Source organism: Tenrec ecaudatus, chromosome X, assembly GCF_050624435.1.
Source record: "Tenrec ecaudatus isolate mTenEca1 chromosome X, mTenEca1.hap1, whole genome shotgun sequence".
NCBI classification, from domain to species: domain Eukaryota; kingdom Metazoa; phylum Chordata; class Mammalia; order Afrosoricida; family Tenrecidae; genus Tenrec; species Tenrec ecaudatus.
In genome coordinates, this window is record NC_134548.1 from 11,530,229 (window position 1) to 11,547,548 (window position 17,320).

Sequence of the window (17,320 nt, forward strand, 5' to 3'; positions counted from 1 at the left end):
GAAGGATGTGACATGGCGTGACCACAGGGGAGAGCAGCTTCGAGGTTGCTAACAAAGGTAATCAGATCCAGCGATTTTGCTCCTAAACAGTTATACATGAGACTGGAGAGCAGACAGTCAAGCAGCCATAGCACCCCCATCACTCCTCACATAGACAAAAGGCAGACACTGACAAAAGGGGGAAACTGCCTAGATGTCCACTGACAGAAGGATAGATTAATACAATGCGGTTGCATTGGGATATTGCAATGGGTTCTTACTCAGCCACTAGGAGGAAGGCCATCCTGATACACGCTACAGAGTGGACGAACCTTGCAAACATCAAGAGGCGTGAAATGAATCAATCTCAACAGGACACATGTTGTCTGATCTTACTCGTAAGAAGCATCTGGAATAGGCAAAGGTATAGAGATCAGTTGATGTGGCAAGAGGTTCCATGGTCACGGTTGCATCTCGACGAGCACCATTTGACATCACTAAACTGTGCACGTGAGAAATGTAAACCCAGCAGCTGCCGTGTTATACTCACATGTATAGTTACCACAACAAACAGCAACAACAACTAATAGTGATAATAATAAAAGAACCCCTTGTTTTAGGGAAGGAAAAAGAGGCCAGTATTGCTAACTGCCCTGTTTGTCTTTTCTTTCTTTTTAAAAAAAATACTATTTCTTATTGTCAATTAGGTGGGGGTTTACATTTCAGATTATCAGCTTTGTATTCAACAGTTTCAACTACTGATCGACCCCTCAACCCATTTACTCTTTACCCACTGCTTGATTTATTGTCTCTCTTTTGCGCACTGCTATTTTCCATCTCACTTGTTAACACCCATCAACAGACTACCTGTTGCTTTAGCTTGCCCCCATTGCCCCTGCTCCCAACCTTGGCAATCTCCAGTCTGTTCCCTTTGCTGTGAAAGTTTTTATCTTCCCCCCACCCCTTACATCACTGGTCTCATATAATATTTATCCTTTTGTGATAAGGCTAATTTCACTCCACATAATGTCATCCAGGTATATCTATGCCATAGGGAGCTTCATGGATTTATAATTTTGTATCGATGCATAGTAGTCCTTGTGCATGTACCAGAATTTCCTTATCCATTCTTCTACTCATGGGCATTCAGATCGCTTCTATCTTGCTATTGTGAACAGTGCTGCGATGAACCCCAAACCCAAACTCACTGGCATCAAGTCAATGCTGACACATAGAGGCCCCCCCCCCCGTGGGTTTCAAAGACTGTAACTGGTTATGGGAGTTAAAAACCCAGTTTTTCTCCTGCAGAGCTGCTGGGAGTTTTGAACTGCCAACCATATGGATCACGACCTAATGCCTAACAGACTACACTGTATGTCTGTTCATGTTATGACTCTTTATTGTCTATGACGATATATACTCAGCAGAAGGATGGTTGGGTCATATGGAACTTCTATTTCTACTCATTTAGAGTAGCATCATATCACTTTGCACAGTGATCACATGCTTTTACAGCTGCACCAGCAGTGTATGAGGGTTCCAATCTCTATACACCCTCTCCAGCATCTGTTTTTTTCAGAGGAGGAGGGGGAGGGTGGTGGTTGGTACTTGACTGTCGTTATTGACCTTCTTGAGAGTCAAGCATTCCTGTGTTTCTAAGCCCTTTCTAATCTGTTGAGACCTGTGCTTGTTTCTCTTTGTCAAATACTGTCTTCATGAACTTTGGTGATGAGGGGTATGGTGGATCAAATTGATCTGGTTTCCATATCCAGAATCTCATCCCCTTTTCTGCGGATTTGGTTAAGGATTGCCCAGTGTTGCCAGTGAGCATGGTTCTCCAGCCCTGGAATTCAAGGAAGGCTCAGTCAGCAATTTCCCTTTGTCAGTGGCTTTGGAGAGGCCGATTCGGTGGACAGACAAATCATTCTCCACACCCTCTATCTCTTCTAACCTTCGTCTGTTTTTTGGACGATCCATTTACATTTCATTTTTAACTTTATGTTTAAGGCTCGGCTGAAACCAACTTTTACAGGCTTGGGGTCCAAGTCACATTGAGAGGCTCCTAGCCATTCTCTCCAGATTTTGCTATCCCTGTCCCTGAATTTTGCTAGCTCAACTACCTCCAGAGGTACCTAGGGAGAAAGGCCTGGCAATCTACTTCTCTCAAAACAAAGCCAAAAAAAAAAAAAAAACCAAACAGCACAGCCGTTTGTAAACTCTATGGTTTGTTTGGGGTTATTGATATAGCGTACTTGTCTCAACTCCAATGACTCTCAAGGAAACTGCCCACGTCACGTTTCGACTCGTGAGTCAATGTCAACATTTTGTAGCTTCAACTTCGACCGCTCTAAAGTGAAGATAACATTTCCCCAAAAGGAAGCTCTGCCAAAGAGCAAAACTTCTCTTGCTGTCTGGACAGACAACATTTTGGAGAGGAGAGATCCTGGATTTGCATTGCTTAAAATTGGCTTTGAATGATATAGCACTCGGGGAAATATGTTGGCAGTTTCTTATAGATAAAGTCCTATATGTTTGTATATTCATTATGTTGTTGTTGCTGGGTGCTGTCACTTTGGTTCTGACTCATAACGACCCTGTGTCCTGCGCCATCCTCACATAGTCTCATGACACTGAGCAATCTCACTCCTGAGAAAGGAAGACTTAACTCTACCCAGAGACCTGTACACAAATATAGTCACTTTATTTATCATAGATTTGGAATGGCTCCAAGCTGGGACCAACCCAAAGGACTCTGAAAGAGTGAATGGTTAACCAAACTGGGGCCCATTCCCATCGGGGACTATTACTTGACAATAAAAGAGAACAAACTACTGATGTGTGGGGCTCCCTGAAATATTGCTCGGCAATAAAAAAGAATGAACTGCTGAAGTGTGGGGATCCCTGGGTGGTGTAAACAGGTGCTCAACCAGTCATCGAATCCACCTAGGGGCACCTAGGAAGAAAGGCCTGGTGATCCAACTCCAAATGAACACAGCCATTGAAAATCCTAAAGAGTACACAGTTCTACTTGCACACACATGGGGTCATCATGAGCCAGGGTTGACCCAACAGCAACTGGTTTGGGGTTTAGTTCTTGGTAGGTTCAACAACTTGAATGTTTCCCACAGGCACTAGGCTGAATGAAAGGAGATGATCTCAAAGAGTTAGATGTAGCATGATTCCAAACCATCAAATAAAACCTGGAACCAAAATTTTCCCTTGAGATAATCCTTTAGCTGCATAAGAGATTAAATCACAAAATGAAGAATATCACTCCTGAGTACATGATCCTTTTAAAAAAAACCATTTACATGGGATAAATGGGTAGTACTGGCTCTAAAGCAAAGATGAGAAGTAAAGTGCAGACTACTGGAAATGGAACAATCGAAATGAAGTTCATGAGAATGTTGAAACCTTGTGAAAAATATAAGCAACGTCAATGAACAATTTGTGTGGAAATTGTTTAATGGGAACCTAATTTGCTGAGTAAATTTCTACCAGAAGCACAATGAAATAATTAAAGATAAATTCAAACAAACAAAACCAATCACTTCTTAGTCCTTAGGGGTTTATAGAGAGGGCATTTCCCCAGAACAGACAGCGTCTAGAGGTGTGGGGCTTACCCACCGGGTGCACGGTCAGCTGTGGCCCCAGTCCCAGTGGAACCAGCCAAGGGCCTAAGCCTGTGTCACCATAACCCAGGAGGCTGGCTATCCGGCATGGGGTGAAGGGATCTTCTTCATCTCAAGGGGTGCCCTAGGCTCTTTTACACATGCAGTGTGATATTTGAGTGCAGAAAACTCAGGACGTTTCATTCAACATGTGAAAATAATTATATATACAGGAAATGAAAATAATTATATATACAGGAAAAGAATTTGTGTGCAAATGTATGCATGCAGGTGTGCATGCATGGCTAGCTGGGCACTTAAAGGGTGTATGGCAGGGCCTAGGTGGCACAGTTAGGTCAGTGTTTGTCTACTAGTGAAGTGTTGGCAGTATGACTTTATTCAGAGGTGCCTTGGAAGACAGGCTTCAGAATATTCTCAGCGGTCTCAGATTGAAAATCCCGTGGCACAGAATTCAACTTTACAGCTAACAATACCAATCAGGTACAAAGAGGCCTGGAACTGCCAAGTCCTCCCTTTCAATTGTGGGTGGGTTTGTCCTCAGCCAAAGTGTCTAGCAGTGGGGCGGCAGCTAGACCCCTTTCATATTTGTTGAACGTTTGTGCTTGATTCCAGTGTCTCTGCTCCCATCTCATATGGCTATAACTAGGAAATGTCAGATGGGCTTGAGTGACAAGATAACCTGAAATCCAAAATCCAAACTCACTATCATCAGGTCGATACCAACTCATAGTGACCCTATAGGACAGGGTAGCATTGCACTTGTGGGTTTCCGAGACTGTCACTCTTTAGGAGAGTAGAAAGCTCCATCTTCCTTCCACAAAATGGTTGGTGGTTTCAAACTGCTGACCTTGCTGTCGCAGCCCAAAGGGAAACCACTACACCACCTCAGGAGGGTAGGTTCCTGAGGTCAGTTTCAGTTTCCTCCTCAAACTCACAGATCAAGGGTCCAATGTACTTGTGGTGATGAAGTTATCGTTCTAGAAATATCCCTTCCTCCAAGGCCATGTCAGGCCAGGTGACCTGCTTGGAACAATGGGTTGCTATACGGTATGCTTCACACAAAGGTTTGGCATGTCCTCATGACTGAATGGTGCCAGTTCCAATAGCCATGGCCCATGGACAGACCTGGGAGGTTGGGGGTTGGAGTCAAGCTCCGAAAGCTCAGACTAGATCCTTGGACTCCCAGTTAACCCACAGAAATGCCTGAGAGACTCAGTGACTGGTATGTAAGCCACTGAAAATGTCTTTGCATTGTGGTGCTGTGATGACTATTGACAACACAGAGGACTGCCAAAGGGACACATCCATCTGTCTTGGAAGAAGTATAACCAGAATGCTTCTTAGAAGCAAGAATGGTGAGACTTCATCTCTTCTACTTTGGGCATATCATCAGGAGAGACCAGTCCCTGGAGAAGGACATCGTGTTTGGTCAAGTAGAGGGGGAGTGACAAAGAGGAAGGCCCTTGCCAGGATGGATGGACAATGAGCTCTAATATAAGACCAGTTGGGAGGCTGTTGCAGGTCCGGGAGGGGTTTAGTTCTGTCGTGCATGGGGTCGCTATGAGTTGCAACCAACTCAATGGCACCTAACAACAGCAACAAGCCCCTGTCATGCTGACTGCTTTGTTAGCCAGCAGTACTGTGCTACCACGTGAACAGGCGCAACCCTCTTTCTGGCGAAGAAGAGCCTAGTCCATTGGCTGGAAAGAGAATCTTCATGCCAGACCTCATTCATTGTGCTTCCTACAGAGAAGTCCTACCAGGTTGTTAGGGATTGACTTGTGTGTCCCCCTGCCCACCCCTAAATATAGAGCATGCATCCTGATGTCTAGGCTAGTGGATCTAATCCCATCTGGGAATGGGTTGTCTTTGGAATGTAAGGCAGGCTTCATGCAGGCTGTATCTTGAGTCCGTCTTTATCGGTACATGAAGGAGATTAACGTATCAGGCAGGGCAGAGCGATGCCTAGGCACGTGACGATTGCCTACGAGCAGAAGCACAAAAAGTTAAGGACCTTCCCCCAGAGCTGACACAGAGAGAACACCATCCTCTAGAGCCAGCCATCCTGAATTCTGAGGTCCAGTCTCGTAAACTGTGACAACACAACCATCTATTGGCTAAGGCACCCCCATCCTCACGCCCCCCACGTGGTGGTTCCATGATAGCAGCCCTGGAGAACCCACATACTTTTTGTTATCCTTACAGAGATGCCATGGCTTCTCCTTCACGGTCACTGCTCTTTTTCCCCAACGCCCTGTGCACTGTCTCAGGTGGCCCCTGGCCCCACTCTGTTCTCGAGGGAGAGTCTTTGAGGGAGTACAAGTGCAGGGAATTCATTCCATTGAAATCACACCCTTCCTGTGTCCAGAATGGAACCGTAGTTGTCGTTACCGGGTGCTGTTGAGTTGGTTCCAACTCAGAGCGACCCGACGGGTCACAGAAGGCACATTGTCTGGCCCTGCGCCGTGCTCACATGTGAGCCCATTGTGGCAGCTACTGTGTGGATATCTTATCGAGGGTCTTCCTCTTTTTTGCTTTCTCACCCCCTCTCCACCAGCCCCCCGGCCCAGTTTTACAAAGCCTGTTGGCCTTCTGCAGGGACTGGTCTCTTTGGATAATGCTTCCAAAGGATGTGATAATTGCCTTGATATTCTTGCCTCTAAGGAGCATTCTGGTTGTCCTTCTTCTAAGACTGGCATGTTTGTTCTTTTGTTAGTTCGTGGTACTTTCAATTTTCTTCACCACCATTCAAATTCATTCTTTTTAGTCTTCCTTAGTCAACGTCCAACTTTCATATATATATATATATATATATATACACGAAGTGCCTGAAAATACCATGACTTGGATTAGGGAACAGTTCCCAAAACCAAAGTCACTGCCAACAAGTCAGTTCCAACTCACAGTAACCCTGTAGGACAGGGTGGGAAGGCCCTTGTGCCTTTCCAAGACTGTGACTCTTTACAAGAGTAGAAAGCCCTGTCTTTCTCTTGTGGAGCAGCTGGTGGTTTCAAACTGCTGACCTTGTAGTTAGCATCCCAATGCATAACCCCCATGCCACCAGGGCTCCTAAGAGAACTGTTAGCAACAACAAAATCTTGACCATGGAAATATTCAACCCATGTCCCTTTCTTTGCCTAGAAGCAATGTGAAGCAGCCCTCGGATCATGGATCGAATTGCAGTGAAGGCTTGGCTTCCATTGCTGTGGAGAGGAGACTCCTGCTTGGACAGATGATGCTGGGTGGTCTTGTTGCTGCCATGGTAGAGAAGTCATACCAGTGTAAGAGAAGTCTTCTCAAACTCACAGAAAATAGAATTGAAAAGAGAGTGGCGATGTTCCATGGATGTTTGGAAGTCCCCTTGTGGACTGGGTCCTAAACTCAATCCCCTCGAGTTATTCGGAGCAGGACAGCCATCGAGACACAGACTTCAGGGACATCAAGGAACTCGTAGCCCTACCAACAAGGCAGGACGTCCAGCCTTTGGAAGTGTGAGCCACTCACTTGTCATAGATTTGGTGACAGGAGCAGCAGGTCACGAGGACAGGTATAGTCCCGGGAAGCAATGCAGTCGACTCCTAAAAAGGACAGATTTGAATGGAAAGGCTTGGGTTTGGGTTGCTGGTGCTATGATGGTGAGCTCATGTAGCTGCTTCCATGGACATGTGTCATATGAGCAACTAGGGGAATAGGAGGGTGAGGGGCAGTCACTGTAGCCGAGAAGGGGAGCGCCACCCAGCGATTTACATGAATTCCTGCAACGCTTGCCCTCACCCGTCAAACCACCAGGAAACAAGATCCACCTCTCCAAGAGCCCGCCTTGTTTGAATCCGCGTTGTTCACAAGGGTCAACTATAAACTCCACACGGATGTTCAACTGCTCTGGAGGTTGCGTTCCTAACCTCTAGGTTGTTCAAGAGTCAACTATATGTTTCCCCTACACATGAACAGTATAGTTAGAAGAATGATGCTCCATGAATGACACCCCCCAAAAAAAATAAACCTCCTTAGAAAAAGCGATGTTCTCATGAAGTTTCAAGCACGAAAATGACCCTTCCCATAGGCTGCCTTGAGAATCCTCCCTGACTGTTGCTATTATGTTGTTAAGTGCCATTGAGTTGCTCCTGACTCATAGTGACCCTACATACAATAGCAAAACACTGCCAGTCCTGCGTCATCGCCACCATCCTTGTCATGTTGAGCAGTCCATTGCAGCAGCCACTGTGTCACTCCTCTTTTCTGCTGCCCTTCAACTTTACTCAGCATGATGTCCCTTTTCAGAGATCAGTCCCTCCTGATAACATGACCCACAGTATGTGAAACACCATCTCCATCTCCTGGATTCCCAAGAACAAGCCAGTGGTACCTCTTTCTAACACGTGAAAATGACTAAGACATCTTTATGTTATAACTACACCATTTCCACACGTGTGTCTGGTGCATAGTAGGCGTTTCACAGATGGTCACTGAATGTATGGCTTGCCATTGCCCAGGGACAAGGGGTCTCTAGCAAAGCACTGGAAATAAACCGGGTGTCTCACTTTAGTAGATACTACTCCAGGGCCTCTGCTTGGCAAACATGACCAACGGCTGCTCTTTCCCACAGGCAGGGAAGGGGCCTTGAGTGCGGAGACCCATTTCTGAGCAAAGCATGGGTTCTTCTTAAAAAAATTGTTTTTAAATTGTGAAGTAGGTAGGGTTTTACATTTCAGATCATCAATTTTGTATTCAACAGATTTCCCTGCTCCCTCTGTCTTCTCCTTCACCCAACTTAATACCTGTCCACCCTCTAGCTTTCTGCCTCATCTTCCTTCCCTCCCCCCCTCTCCTGCCATGATAGCTTCCAAAGTCTGTTCCCTCTGGTATGAAGATCTGTATCTTGGGGGTTGTTTTCTTTATAACAGTGGGCTTATATGACATTTGTCCTTTTGTGATTAATTGATTCATTTCATTCAGCATCATGTTCTTCCTCCCCTGATGTTAATATATTTCTGTTGTCATTATTCCTATCGGATTTATTGTCTCTCACAGTATTTATGATTTCCAAAAGGAGAGAGAAGCATCACTACTTGGGGGAGTCAGTATTTTGGTTTGTAAATAATTTAAAAATGCGAGGTTTTCAAAGAGAAGCTAGGAGCCTCACCTTTTCTGTCGCCTTCCAGGGATGCTGTGGGGTGTAATCCTTCATTTTTCCACGGGAAGGAAAGACCAAAAAGCATTTGCAGTACAAAAGAAACGATGCCCACTAAATGACAAATGTCTACAGTAAAAAAAACCCTGAGGAATTAGTAATCACCATTTTTGTTTTCTTGTACTTTTTTAATTCCCCCAATGTCTTTTTTTTCTTTTTTAGCATTTTTTAGCACTTCATCCACATGTCAAACAATTTCGCAATTCACTCATATCAAGGAGGAGAGTTGTACAAGTATCATCACAGTCAATTTTAGAATATTTTCTTCTTCCTTGTACTCATTTTTATTCCAGTAATTTTTTTTCTAATTGTGGCAAAAACATACGCAACAAAACATTCTCCAATTCCACAATTTAATTGTTTTATTTATGGTATTGTGATAAATTGAGTAGACAGAGGTGGGTTCCTTTGTTTTATGTCACGAAACATACTCTGTAGAGTATGTTTGTGAAAGACTGAACTAGAATAATGAAACATGTGTTTACAAAAAACAAAAGAAAAATATTCATGACATGGGAAAAGAATGTACAATTCCAATTTCAGAATTCAGAGGTGGAACTTTCCTGGAACCCAGCTATACTTCCATGATATGCCGTCTCTCCTTTTCCAGCCTCCATGAACTATCTCTCAGGGACCTCCCCACCCACACACATACACTCTGGCCACACTGCTCTCTGCTTAGCATCCAACTCCCCATGCACACTCACTGTCCCAACAGTTGCCTCCCACTCCTTCACACCTGCTGGGGGTGTGCACGTTCATCACTGGAGCAGAGGTCTCCCCGTCTGTCTTTCTGTGCCCCACCCCCACCCGGTTTAGTGTTTTTCATGACATTTATCATATCAGACATTTTTTCTTTTCGCTTTTATTGCTTGCAAATTATCTGCCTCCACACACTGCCCTTAGACTCAAGCCTCCCCAAGAGTCCAAACACATTATGTCCTGCACATAAAGTAATCCATTGTCAGATATTGGCAGATTATCATGAGGAAACACAAGGATGCATTAATAACTAGGAGAAGGGTGTGGCAGTCTGCTTCCATAAAGAGAGTCTAGGGAACCCTATGGGGAAGTCCGACCATCCTAAAGGGTCCTTGTTAGTTGAAATTGATTTGAAAGCAATGGGTTTGGAGAGTCCCTAGGTGGCTTACAAACAGACTGAGAAGTTTGCAGCTCAAGCCCACCCAGAGGTATCTCAAACTGATCTGTCAAAGCCTTGCCAGCCCTCTGGAGCCCAATTTCAGTCTGCACACATGAGGTCACTATGCGCTGAAGTTGACTCACTGGTAGCTGGCTTTTTTGTTTACTCATCTTGGGTATCTTGGTAGAGACTCTAAGAACCATTTGTCAAATGAAAGAAAAGTGGACTCGCATCATAAAGGCCACCTGAGATGAAATGGTCTCAGCTCTGATACTATGCTCAGTGTTCCAATTATGCAGCATGTCCACCCCTTGTCTGCTGTCTCAGGTGGGAAGGAAAATCGAACTCAAATGTTCTCAGGAATAATACTACTGTCAAGGTTGTGGCTCTTTCCAAATGTATCCATCTCCATCCCACTGTGGTAACCATGACTATAGCAGGGAGTCTCAGATATTATGCCTTCAAGTTCTACATGGAGGAATGTGTATGCCCAAATGCTTATTCTCAAGTCAGAAGTTGCCTTTCTCAACCTGTTCTCAGATGGCTTCCATAATGGAACTCCTTCAACATTGAGTTTTAAGGCTCTTAGTGGTGTATAGTGACGGTCTATCCTCCAAGCTCTAATTTTAGAGTTTTAAAACTACAAGACAGCATATAAGGATCCATTATAGTCAGACTAGAAGATGCAGGGGATTCTGTTGTATGGTGGGTACCAATAACGTCTTCTAGAAGCGGCAACCATCAATTAAAGGTAATTGATTAGTAAAAGAACACTTTGTTCTAACAAATGGCATTTTGTGATGCTCACCCCATGCCTCCCCCCACTGCCCTCAACACGATCGCTGAAGACAAAATGGGTGCATAAGCAGATGTGGTAAAGACAACTGATGGTGCTCAGCTATTAAAAGATAAAATGTCTGGGGTCATAAAGGTTTGAAGTTAAATAAGTGGCCATCCAACAGTGAAGCAACAAGCCCACATGGAAGAAGCACACCAACTGGTGTGATCATAAGGTGACATCAGGACCAGGAAACGGGCATCAGAAGATTCATAACAATCAACCAACAAAAAAAACGTCATTGGTGAGAATGAGGGGGGCTGGAGACCCAAAGCATATCTGTGCACAATGGAACATCCCCCCACAGAGGGGTCGCGGGGAGGGGATGAGCCAATCGGTGCAGTAGAGCACCGATGATTACTCAATATACCTCTGATCCCTTGAGGCTTCCTTACCCCCCTCCCCCACTATCAGGACCCCAGTGATGCTTCCTACTCTGGACTTGATGGGAGCATATAGATAGGTATAGGCAAGATATAAAACTTATGGAACCCAGGAAAAGGAATGGGAATAGTGAAAACAAAAGGGTAGGGGGAGGGGGGAGAGAGATGAGGAGGGAGGGGGTACCGATCCCAATGAACGGCACATAACCACTCACCCCCATCCAGGGGGAAGAACAACAGAAACCAGAGGGGAAGGGAGACAGCGGTCAGTATGAGATATGAAAATAGTTAACAATCTATCACGGGGCCACAAGAGAGGGAGAGGGAAAAAAAGAGGAGCTGATCCCAAGGGCTCAATAGAAAATAAAGGTCTAGAAAAGGACGATGGCAACATATATACTATTAAGTCGGATACAATTGATGTGTGGATTGTAATAAGAGTTGTAAGAGCCCCCAATAAAATGATCAAACAAAATGATTGATTAGAAAAGATTCACATTTGTTCTCTTGTGGATAGTCCCTGCTGAGTCATAATAATCTTGTACACAACAGAAGGAAACACTTTCCAGGCCTGCACCGTCCTCACAGGGGTTGCTAGGCTTGAGCTCATGGTTGAAGCTGCTACGTCCATCCAGCTCCTTGAGAGACTTCTACTTTACCAGGCATGATGGCATTCTCCAGAAACTAGTCCCTCCGGCTAATGTGTCCAAAGTACAGGAGACACGTCTCTCCATCCTTGATTCTGGCTGTACCTCCTCCAAGATGAACTTGTTTGTTCTTCCGGTAGTCCATAGGACTTTCCATATTCTTGACCAACAAAGATCAAATGCATAACAAAGCCAAACGCACTGCCATTGAGGCAATTCTGACTCACGGTGACTCTAGCAGACCAGGTAGGACTGCCCCTGGGGGTTTCTGAGATTGTAACTCTGTAGTCAGCGCTGTCACGCATGGATGCAGGTCTGTGGATTGAGCTCCCTAAAGGTGTACCAGGGGGACTGCAAAAACTATTCATGGAAGAATTCCACTCTCGTTCAATTCTATTTTTCAATAAACATTTTGAAGCCCCCTCCTATATTCATGGATGAGTATTCTGTGTATATGTGTGTGTGTATACTGTCAACATGATGAATTGACATAATAGCTGAAACAATGTGAGGTGATGTCACAGGACCTGACAGTGTTTTGTTCCATTGTACACAGAGTCACTTGGAGTCAAACTGGCAGGACATCACAAAACAACACACACACATAGATGCATATTTTCTGACACACAGTAACCCTATATTACAGGGTTTCTGAGGCTTTAAATATTTACGGGAGCAGACAGCCTTATCTTTCTCCCAAAAAGCGACTGGTGGATTTGAACAGCCAACCTTGATGTTAGCTCCCATCTTTAACCCACAGTGCCACCAGGGTTTCTGATGTATATGCTGAAAGAGAAAATAATCTAAACAAATGAATCCCACACCTAGCCAGTTGGTGCATTTTGGTGGTGACCTAAGCATAGGCAGTAGGTTAACCCTATTTGGAGAAAAGGGGCTCCTCTTGGATTGAGGCCCTTCCCAGCTGCGGGGTACATGTGGACAGGAGAGTCAAGGAGAGGGTTTCTAACAGATTTGCCTCCGTTCACATCTTCCATGTTCTACCACCTCCAAACGGCTATCTTCCAATCACATGGGATAAGACAAATAACAACAGGGCACTTGACACTCAGATGGCATTACATGGGGTTTCCCAGGCTACTAGTAGCTGCTTGCACAGTTGCTGCAGGGGAAAAAAGCAGCTACTAGTTGCTGCTTGCACAGTTGCTGCAGTCTACTAGTAGCTGCTTGCACAGTTGCTGCAGATGGCATTACATGGGGTTTCCCAGGCTACTAGTAGCTGCTTGCACAGTTGCTTGCACAGTTGCTGACGGGGCAGAGCGACCTCCTAGAAATAGAATTGACATCACTGGACCATTTCAGAGAAATTAGGTGATTAGAAAATGAGTTCTCAGTTGGGGGAACCAAACACTTACCCTTGGCCTCACCAGAGCTGTTAAAAAGCATTACTGTGTGGAGACAATCCAACATCTCCCTTTTTTTGATGTTCGGTGCCACTGAATTGGTTCTGAGCCACATAGAACAAAATGCTCCCCAGTCCCGTGCCATCTTCCCAATATTGTTCAAGCCCATGGTATCCAGCCTGTCAATCCACCTTGCTAATTATCTTCTCCTTTTGTGGTGACCTTCTACTTTGCCAAGTATGATGTCCCTTTCTAGGGACTAGCCCCTCCTGATCACAGGTTCAAAGTGTCGGGGACAAAGTCTCACCAGCTTCCATTCAGAGGACCATTGGTTGCCCTTCTTCCAAGAGAGATTTGTTCATGCCTCTGGCAGCCCACAGTGTAGTCGATAGTCTTCGCCACCTCCGACACTCAGATGCTCCCGATCTTCATTGGTCTCTCTTATTCATTGTCCAACTTTCACATGCATGTGTGGGGTTTGGAAATACCATGGCTCGAATCAGGACTGCTTTCGCCCCCACAGTAACCTCTTTGCTTCTTAACACTTGACAGGGGCCTTTGTAGGAGATCTGCCCAATGCAATCTGGCATCTGATTTCTCCATGGCTGCTTCCATCGGAATGGATAGCCCGACTCAGTATCTTGATATTTATAGTAAGTAAAATGGAAACAGGAAAAAAGTCCTGGAATCCAGCACATCTTACAAATTCCGGAGTCCTATACACTTTAGAACAGCGCTGTCAAGGGAGCGAAATCTGAAAGAGACCAGGTTTCCCAGATACAGAATGGTGGGACCCCTGAGAGTATGACCCTGGGTTACCCAACTTGCCCACCCGCGGTTTGATTTTCAGCCACACAATAGACAGGTGTTGGAGGGGAACCATCACGCAGTAGCCTCGTCAACCATCAGAGGGGGCAGTACCTGCCCCAGAGAGAGTTCAGAAGGGCAAAGAGAGAAAGAGTGGTGGAGCTTGGGTGAGGGGATTGCAGTGAATGACGTGAAGCAAACGTGTATGAATCGTTGAATGGAAAACTGGTGACCGGCTTGGTCAGTCTTCACCCAATTCATAATAAAAAAAAAAAAAAGCAAGCTGAACAACCTGAACATCCTTATTGACTTCAAATCAGTCACTTTTCTCTCTTGCCACCTTGCTCACAAGCAGGTTCCCTTGAGCCAACACTCGGGAACCGGTGGTGGGAGGAAGGTGTGGACCGAATCCCGTGGATGGAGGGTATCTAAACAGTTGGGCAAGTGAAGGCCACTAGGTAAGGTCACTCTTCCCAACTTAGGGCTGCTCAATCCTTTTTTCCTTCCACTCTCTCATCTCCCTGGAAGCCTGTTTATACATTTTCCCTTAACAACTTCCCCCTGAAATCTTAATAGCAAACATGTACTGTATTAGCTGTTTATGTACTTCCTGCACACCCATGCGTTAGACCTATCACACACACAAAAGCATTCACATGCCTAATACTCATTGTCTCCTGCTGGTGGCGCTACGGCTCCCGTTCCCCTTGAGAAAGCCTGTCCTAATGACCTAACATTTGCTTTTCTGGACTCAGCCAGAAATCCTAAATCAATGTTAGCACCATTGCAGGGAAAACAAATATATCGGAATCATTTTCACAGGCAAAAGCTTAAAAAGTTTTGTTTTTTTGATAGGCTCTATGAAAAGTACAACATTGGGCAAATCCCTGCCCTTGCCGTTAGCATCCCGGTTCTTTCTTGTTTCCCTGCTTGGGCGTCGCTCCGCGTGCGGAGGGCTCTATCGGATGGCTGCTCAGAGAATCAAAGGCTTGTGTGACATTTCGCCCGCTTTCCCAAGATCAAAGGAAAGCCACATCCGGGTCGCAGTTTACACTCGAGGATGGCAAGGAAGGATTTGTGAAAATGGACGAAAACATCTGGGGACGAGCACTAGCGTTTCGGATTTTCAGAATATACTAAACAAATCAACCGTCCGATTCACAAGCTAGGACTTAATGACCCACACAGGTGTGGGTTCCTAAAAGCCCATCAGCTTGTCTGTCCTTAGAAACCCACTGTGTCATTTGCATATACAATTGCGCACAAGTCACCCCACCAGAGATTCCAGATTGCTCCCCTTCCATGGTCTATTACCAGTCTACGGGAAGCCCCCTCACACCCCATCCCATGCCCCCACCCCCAGCATTTTCAAACACTCTCGGCAAGATGATTAGAATGAAAAGGCAGAGAGCAGCTACTGAGGCCCTCCCTAGGGATGTTCTCCAAAGGAAGGCAGTCTTCCACGCAAACGGATTTAACAACAAACAAACAAAACCCCACCACACCCCGTGCACCAATGTGACCACCTACCTTAACCGGTCCGTGTTCATGATGGGAGGCCAGGGACAGGCAGGACATCACAAGCACACTCACCACTGCCCACCGGCTCCCCATTTTGAATAATTCAGTATCCACCGATTAGCAAACAAGGGACATCAGGCAGCTAGAAAAGCTTGCTTCATAAGACATCCCTTCTCCAGAAAGAAATTAAAAAAAACAAACAAACACAAAAAAAACCCTCCAGACTTCCTTGGGGAAAACCCCAACACCAAATAGCTGTGATCAAAATCCAACAAAATGACTTCAATTAGGAAAGGTCTATTTCTTTGTAGAATCTTGGAGAGGATGGGTAGGGGAGTGAGAGAGAGAGAGAGAGATTAAAAAATATGTATATCCACTGCCCTCATGCTCTCAAAAAATAATCACGCCGTGGGCACATCTTCTCCCTGAACCAGTGAATAGCACTCCTGATCCATTTCGTGGCCAGCAAGTTTCAACTTGAATCGAGGCAGTGCGGCAGACAGCAAGGTTTGGAGCTACAGGAAACCCCTAGTCCAACTTTGGACTAGATGTCTTTTCACAACCTTGATGGAAGCTCGCAGAAGCATGTGTCTTGAATCTGACACAGGCTTTGGCAGAAAGCGCAGGCAAGCGAATCTTGGCTGGAATTCTCTTGCGTCCCTACCAATCGCCGCCGGGTAGCTTTAAAACTGACTCAGGCACAGGCCTTCTGTTATTTTAAAGCAGATAACCTGTAACCTGAAACCCCAGGCCGGAACCTTGACTCTGACTGTTGTGAGCAGTCGCATTACCTCAGGAAAGCAAGGGAGTGGAGACACTCACTGCCTGTGACCCACCCGAACACAAAAATCACCAACACCTGCATCCATCCTTGCAGACACACACACACACACACACACACACACACACACACACACACACACACCCTCCCCCACCCCACCCCACCCCTCTATTTACTGATTTTTTTAAAACAGAAACTTGGCACAGATTGAAATAAAGAATACCAACTAGTTTTTGGTTTGGTTTTGTTTTCAAAGAAGCAACAGCTTTATTGGCACGTGCCAGAAATCTCCCACCAGCGCCTTGCTATGAGCATCGTGCTATCACTACAGCGTGGGGCTCTTTGGAAATGCCAGCTAGGTCGCCTTCGGGATTTGAAAGCCTTGTCGGATGGACATCACTCGCAGCGAATCTCCCGGAAGCGTCCACAGCTGCTCTTGTGGTCTTTGCTAGTTGCCGATCTTTGATCTCCAGGTTCTGGCCCTCTCAAAGCCATTCTTGGCATTTCTGAAATCCAGAATGGCCTGAGAGATCTCCTCGTTAGTGTTCATCACAAAGGGACCTAGGGCAAGGGCAGAACGAGACACTGATAATGTTCCCGATAATGACGACTTTTCCCTCGACGACTAGAAATGGCACTGTGTTTCGGTAGCTCTTAATTGGACCCTCAAATCCAGGTCCCTCTGAACAGGCGGGGGGTGCTCAACCGCAAAACATGGTCGTACCAATTTCTTGGCTAGGATTGTGTATGGTTCTGAGTGCTTATGTAAACCAGCTTTGGGATCAACAAACATAAATGCATCTCGCTGAGCCATCATAAGTTCCTTAGGGGCATCAGGCAGGCTCTGTAGTCAAAACATCCTTGGGTTTGGCTGTGTCACCCCCCTTGTTGTGGCTGTTTATTGAATATCGTCAGTAGATGTCAAGAAGTACGCTATTCTGCTGTTGAGAACTGAGGAGTCTGGGTATCCAAGCAGTGCATGGAACTACAGAGTTAAGAGGATGAAGATGCTACGTCTATGGTGACACAACCCAGGAGA

At 45.6% G+C, this 17,320-nt stretch overlaps 2 protein-coding genes across 5 annotated transcripts in view; both read right to left on the reverse strand.

Annotated features, from left to right (window-relative positions):
• VEGFD (vascular endothelial growth factor D) overlaps nt 1-16,192 on the reverse strand; it is a 45,265-nt gene extending 29,073 nt beyond the window's left edge. For 2 of the 3 annotated variants that reach the window (XR_012781205.1, XM_075539569.1), the window contains exon 1: nt 15,510-16,191. Coding sequence is in view for 2 of the 3 variants with exons in the window: in XM_075539569.1 (XP_075395684.1) it covers nt 15,510-15,593 (84 nt within the window). In the remaining variant the exon portion in view is untranslated. Of the gene's footprint in view, nt 1-15,509 lie in introns of all 3 variants that reach the window. The other variant, XM_075539570.1, reaches the window with a different exon arrangement.
• Nucleotides 16,193-16,511: 319 nt separating this feature from the next.
• The window catches only part of PIR (pirin), a 92,889-nt gene continuing 92,080 nt past the window's right edge, over nt 16,512-17,320 (reverse strand). For both annotated transcript variants that reach the window (XM_075539007.1, XM_075539008.1), the window contains exon 10: nt 16,512-16,842. In XM_075539007.1, the coding sequence (XP_075395122.1) occupies nt 16,730-16,842 (113 nt within the window). In that variant the 3' untranslated portion in view covers nt 16,512-16,729. The remainder of the gene's footprint in view (nt 16,843-17,320) is intronic.